General features: G+C 44.3%; 1 protein-coding gene across 1 annotated transcript; it reads left to right on the plus strand.

Annotated features, from left to right (window-relative positions):
• Positions 1 to 564: 564 nt before the first annotated feature.
• MRPS30 (mitochondrial ribosomal protein S30) lies at positions 565 to 6,031 on the plus strand. Its single transcript, XM_064642997.1, has 5 exons — positions 565 to 1,291; positions 1,535 to 1,680; positions 2,758 to 2,860; positions 4,152 to 4,328; positions 5,724 to 6,031. Exons 1-5 carry the CDS (start codon positions 601 to 603, stop codon positions 5,990 to 5,992), a joined length of 1,386 nt encoding a protein of 461 aa, XP_064499067.1. The 5' UTR covers positions 565 to 600; the 3' UTR covers positions 5,993 to 6,031.
• The last annotated feature ends 339 nt before the right edge of the window (positions 6,032 to 6,370 follow it).

Genomic DNA, 6,370 nt, shown 5'->3' on the forward strand with positions numbered 1-6,370 from the left:
CTTCGAGACTTCACAGTGGGTAACAGAGCAATAGGATATAGCCTTAAGCTGTGCGAGGGGCGGGTTAGGTTGGACAGCAGGAAGAATTTCTTCAATGAAAGAGTGACTGGACATTAAAATGGACTGCCCAGAGAGGATGTGGCGTCACTGTCCCTGGGAGTGCCTAAGAAAAGAATGGATGCGGCATTGAGTACCACGGTCTCCTTGACAAGCTGGTGTGCGGTCACAGCCTGGACTCGATGATCCCAAAAGGCCTTTTCCAAACTCTGAACTGACTGCGACCCTCTGGGCGGCATAACGGCCCCACCCGGCACTTCCGGGTCGTCCCGGCTGTGCATCCTGGGAGTTGTAGTTCGGGTGCAGTGACGGCACAGATTCCTCTTTTGCGCATGCGCGTGAGCCCCGCCGTGCCGTACCGCGTCGGGAATGGGTGCCATCAAGTCACGTGACTTCCAATGGCCCCGTCTCTTCCTGCCCCGGCGGTACTGCAAGAGGAGGAGCCGTTCGCCCATTGGATGACTGGCTAGCCACGTGATCCCCAGCGGACAATCAGGTGTCGCGGTTTCCCGCTCCGCCCCTCCCTGTCCCGCAGCTCCGGAGATGGCGGCGCTGGGGGCGCGGCGGCTGCTCCGGCCCGGCCGCCGCTGGTTCTCGCAGGCCGAGCCCACCAGCCCCTCGCTAGCCTCCGGCCCGCTCTACCCGCCCGTGGTGGCGTCCATCACGGCCAAGAGCAAGGCGGCCCAGCAGCGGCGCCGGGAGAACTTCAAGCAGCGAGTGCACGCTGCGGCCACGGTGGAGGAGAAACTGCGGCTGTACGAGAAGCTGCAGCGGCCCAAGTACATGGTGTACCCGCAGACCTTCGCTATCAACGCCGACCGCTGGTATCGCAGCTTCACCAACACTGTCTTCGTGCCGGGCATGCCCCCGGGAGCCCTGGCGGCGGAAGCGGTGGCGGCGGAAGCGGCGCCCAAGGCCGGCGGAGGCCCGGGAGCGGGAGCACCGGCGGCTGCGACAAGCCCGGGGACTGCGACAACCTCGGGGCCTGCGACAACCTCGGGGACTGCGACAAGCCCGGAGCCCGCGGCGGGAGCGCTCCCACCCCTGGATATGGGCGAGCTGCGCTCCCTGGCCTGCGACGCCCTCCTGCAGGAGAGCTTCTATCAGAACAAAAAGCGGCCGTTCCTGTACCGTGACCAGGAGCACACGCCCGGTCCCTTCCTCACGCAGCTCGTTTCCACCCTCGCCGCGTTCCTGTCCGGCCACAATCCGCTGCTGGCGACCTCCTCCCTCGGTGCGGAGTGGGGCTGACAGAGAAGGGGACGTGGGAGCCTTAGGGCGGTGGGGTCAGTCCCAGCCGGCAGGAGTGTCGCTGGCGTAGCTCTTCAGATCGGATGTTCAGGCCATCACTACTAGTTTGTCTCCATCATTCTATTTGGATTAGGGATGTTGTGTTTGGCTGCAGCAAAAGAAGAATTGGGAGAGTTTCAAATGCCCAGGGGCAATCACCGTTTTTCTGTATTCTTTTCTGTTTCAGATCTAAAGCCCGAAGTTAACTATTACTGGCATCATGGTGAGGAAGTTGTTGCTCATGGACATCGGAAGGGTAGAGTTGATCCTGTGCGATTCCAGATAGACGATAAGCCACACCTCCAGATCCGTGTGCCAAAGCAGCTTCCCCAGGTGGGCATGTTTCCAACAGCAAATTAATAACATTCATTTTCATTTTTGTTTCAGGCAGCCACTGAAACCATGCAGCAGGTACTGTGTGGAATAACTGTTTTTTCAGACATGTGGCACATTAGTGTGTTTTTCAAGTCTTAGCTCCCTTACTACCCTGTGGTAATTGCTTTGTAGATACTGAGACAGTCTCCTGAACTCTAAGTTGATCCTCTTTACACTTTAAATTGCACATTGATTCATTTAATTAAATTCAGTTTTTAACATTTTATGCTTGGAAGTGGAGGCATAAATAAGGAATGTGTTGTGAAATGTTCTCTTTTCAGTGGAGAAGAATAGTACATTAGGAATGGTGAAGAGCAGAATGGAGTAAGAGAGAGCACTTATAATGTGAATGTGAGCTCTGTTGCCTGTTGGTACCAACTAACAGTTATTTTCTTGAATGCTCAGTTTCCTGGAAGTATATTTTGTTTCAATATACTAGTGTTTTTCTTGCAGGTTCATACAATGATAGTTGTGTAGGCAGTGTGGGTCTGGTTGTTCTGTTTACACCGGAAACAAAAAACTACTGTGCTTTCTGTAAACGCAGAACCTTTATTAATAGCTTAGTTGTAAAATTTGCTTAAGTTAGTACTGTCAGATGCTACAAAACTTGGCATTTTGGAAGAACTGACTGGGCAATTAAAAATGTGCAATGCAGAACACCAAATCTGTAAACTCACTCTGCCAGTTCAAGTTAGTTTATTAGCTACTACTAGAAATGTTTTAGCTGTTTTTCTACAGAAGCAGATTCTGATTTTGAAGATAGTACCAATTGGCAACTTTGGTAGCATCATTTCTCACATTGATTTCATATGTTGCAGAAAAATAAGACTTCAGTGTAGGATGACTGTGCTAGCACCCATCACAAGGCAAAAGGTTCTGTTGCAAAAAATGAATTTCAGTTGAGGTTATCTATATGGTGTATGTAAGCAAGATTTGCACTTTCTGTTGTCTGACCAGAAAGTGCTGTAATATGTAAAGCTTGTTGTCAGAAACGGGACTTACATCATGGTTTTTCTTTCTTCTGCTACCTTCAAGGTTGTACCCCTGGATTCAAATCTGGGAGATGTTCCCGTTATCAATCACAAACCATCCAAACTGCCGTTGTTCAAAAAGCAGTACGAAAATAAGGTATATATAGGTAAGAGCTAATAATGAAATGTTAACATTTTTTTTTGTAAAAAAAATCCAACAACAAAAACCAATACCCAAACAAAACCCACCTAAATTCTTCTTTTCCTATCAACTGAAAAAAGTTGTTCATTTTTATATGTAGCTATCATCATGGCTAGGCTTTGTGAACGAAGATTTGGGAAAGGCTCTATCCATGTTTGTTACAGGCACGTTGGTGGCTAATAAGGCCAGTACGAGATAGACATGTCCAATTGCAAAAGGCACAGCAGAAAGACTCCTTAGGTGGTATATTCTGCAAGACACGGTTCTTTCTGCACTGTCTTTTCTCCTCGAGAGTGATCCTGCGTGTGTTCTCAAAGGAGACAGCTGCATTATAGATGGTGTGTCTCCAGGCCTCCCGATTGGAGGCCAGAGTAGACCAGTTATGGTGATCAATATGGCCAAGGCTGAGATGTTGTTTCAGGGAGTCCTTGTATCTTTTCTTTGGGGCTCCTCTCTTGCGGCAGCTGGTGGCAAGTTCACCATAAAGCAGGATCTTAGGGAGGCAGTGGTCCTTCATCCTGGAGACGTGCCCTGCCCAGTGCAGCTGTGTTCTCATCAACATGGCTTCAATACTTGTGATAGCTGCTTGTTCTAGAACAGATGTATTGGTCACATAATCTGTCCAGTGGATGTTTAGGATTGTACGGAGGCAGCGTTGATGGAAGCGTTCTAGGAGACGCAGGTGGTGGCAGTAGATGACCCATGATTTGGAACCATATAAAGGAGTGGACAGCACCATGGCTCTGTAAACACTGATCTTTGTACTTTTCTTCAGGTGTTTATTTCGCCAAACTCTTTTATGGAGTTTTCCAAAAGCACTATATGCCTTTGCTAACCTGTTGTCTATCTCTCCATTGATCTTACCATCCGAGGAGATGAGGCTGCATATGTAGGTATACTCTATAAATATATGCAGCATATAAATCTCTATTGAGATTTCATGTCAATTAGGCAGTGGGGAGTAGCATCCTCCTGCACATGGTATTGTGTGTCCAGATTTTCTTGAAAGAATTGAGCTGAATAGAAAATTAACACAAAACTACCTTTGAATTCTGATACATCTCTTCAGAGACATTTTAGTATGTGAACTCTTATCTTTTGGAATTGAGCAGCTCCTCCAGTCTCACCCAGAATCTGAACATTTACATAGATCTACAGTAGAGGTTCAAACGTTACGTTTAGAATCTGAAGATGTATTTGTGTGCATAATAAAAGCGTTCTCTCTCTTTCTGATTTTTTCATTTTGGGGAACACAGGATCGAAGGTGGCAGATCCATGCTGTTACGGACATACCCAGTTTCATCTTATTCCCAATAAACTAAAGCGGGAGAGGCTCATAAAAGCACGTCTTGAGGATCAGATTGAAGTTGTTTATCGATCAAATGGTATTGCAAGTCTCTTTGCATGGACAGCAGCACAAGCAATGTATCAAGGTGAGAAGTCAACTTTACAAATTCTTCCTGGTTATGAATGCCTGCTGTAAAGTTCTTTAACCTTTTCTCACCACCCCCTTTTTCTCATGGTTTTGCTTCTGAAGACCATCTTTTAAGTAGGTCTTTACAGATTAAATTGAACTAATGAATGAAGCAGACCTTACAAAAGAGAGTTAAAACTTTGTCTTTGAGTACTTTGTTTCAGGGGGAATTAATTACAGAGAAAAATATTTTTTCGTATATAATGCTAAGCCTGTGCAAAAACCTCAATTCTTCTTTCACTTGCTCTTTCCACCGTAGTTACTGGGAAATGTGGTAGGTATCAAGCAGTTTTGGTTTTTTTCCTCTGAAACAACTATGTTGCTTAGCCCTTCTTTTCGTAGTTCTTCAGTTCTATGAAACTACAGTGAGTGAAAAAAAAATGTCAGCAGCCTTACTTTAGGTTTTTATGCCTACTTTGGTCTAAAACTCCCACAAGACAGGATGGATAGATCAGATCAGTCTTTTGCTTATTCTCGTAAATATAGTGACTGTCTAGTGTTACTGTAAGATACCCAATGGTTTGTAGTTTCACTTTAGAAACAGCACATGAAGGAAAATCCTTTGATTATGATGTATATTTCTGGCTCTGCATCAAATTTTTCATGTGACGGTGTCTCAGAAAGCTTGACTTAACTTTGTGGACCTGAAATGTTGAAGTCAAGTAAATCTTGGCTTCAGAGCTGGTTGCTGCTGTAAATACATCACGAGTTAAAAGGGCAGCGTGATTCAAATCTGTGGCTTCTTTTTTTTCTGTAACAGTTTCTAACATTGTTCATCGCACATGATACAAGTATTTTTTAAGAATATTACTGTGCTAGTGCATAAATGTAATGCATGGATAAATAGGTAAATATTTAAAAAATGCTAATAATGCTTACTGGAGGTTGTTTGAAGCATTAATACTCACACAGTGTTCTTGATGTTTGGTTGGTCGCTCTAATAAGTTATGTTCATGGATACATGTGCATGCTTCTGTCATGAAACAAATGTTCATGCCCTTGAGCAGCATGGAATAGTTGAAAGACATTTTCCCTCAGCTCGTTTGCAGGACTTTGGATGCATTAGTTGCTTAACTGATTGGGAGAAGTCACTTGGCTGATCAGCAAGTGGTTTTTATCAGTTGGTGATAGGGAACTGTGTACAAAACACAAGTATGTCCACATCTTGGACATACCCTTTATTGCTGGTTGTGTTTTGTTTAGTCTGTATGAAAAAAGCAAACAGGACTTTTTCCCTACTAAGCAGCTGCTGCAATTCCCAGTATTTTTCTGTATTTCAGGACTAGGGTTTAGATATGTGTGCCGATAGAAATTTCAAGCCCTGTATAACTAGCTGTATTTGTTTATTTTGTAGGATTCTGGAGTGAAGCAGATGTGACTCGTCCTTTTGTATCACAAGCAGTAGTGACTGATGGAAAATACTTTGCTTTCTTTTGTTACCAGCTAAATACTTTAGCACTAACTGCAGAAACTATTAAAAATAACCCTCGAAAGAATATCTGTTGGGGTACAGAGAGTAAGCCATTGTATGATGTTGTGGAAGATGGTAATGTGAAAGATTTTAATGATGAAGTTCTGCTTCATTTGGTTCGTTTTCTACTAAATAGACCAAAAGAGTTGTAAATCATTAATCAATAAAGTGTTGCTTTGTATGTGCCTGAACTTCATTGTAACTCCATGAAGTGTGAGCTAGAATATGCCTTATTTTTAGTCAGGTATTTTTCTAGCAAACACTATATACATATTTTATGTTATTTGGATGTCATGGTTTGAGAACTCTAAAATCCACTTCCCTAATCCAAGCCCCCCTGCCACATCTCAACCCAGTGTGAGATGGGTTTTCCAGACACTACACGAGACTCAATATGGGGGGGGAAGGGAATATATATTACAATGACTGTACAAAATAAATACTGCAATACATTATATACAATCTTAACTATTTCTATCATGACAAAACAGTATTTACAATGGATCAAATCTCTTCTCCCTTCCAAAATA

This window comes from Pseudopipra pipra, chromosome Z (genome assembly GCF_036250125.1).
Source record: "Pseudopipra pipra isolate bDixPip1 chromosome Z, bDixPip1.hap1, whole genome shotgun sequence".
NCBI classification, from domain to species: domain Eukaryota; kingdom Metazoa; phylum Chordata; class Aves; order Passeriformes; family Pipridae; genus Pseudopipra; species Pseudopipra pipra.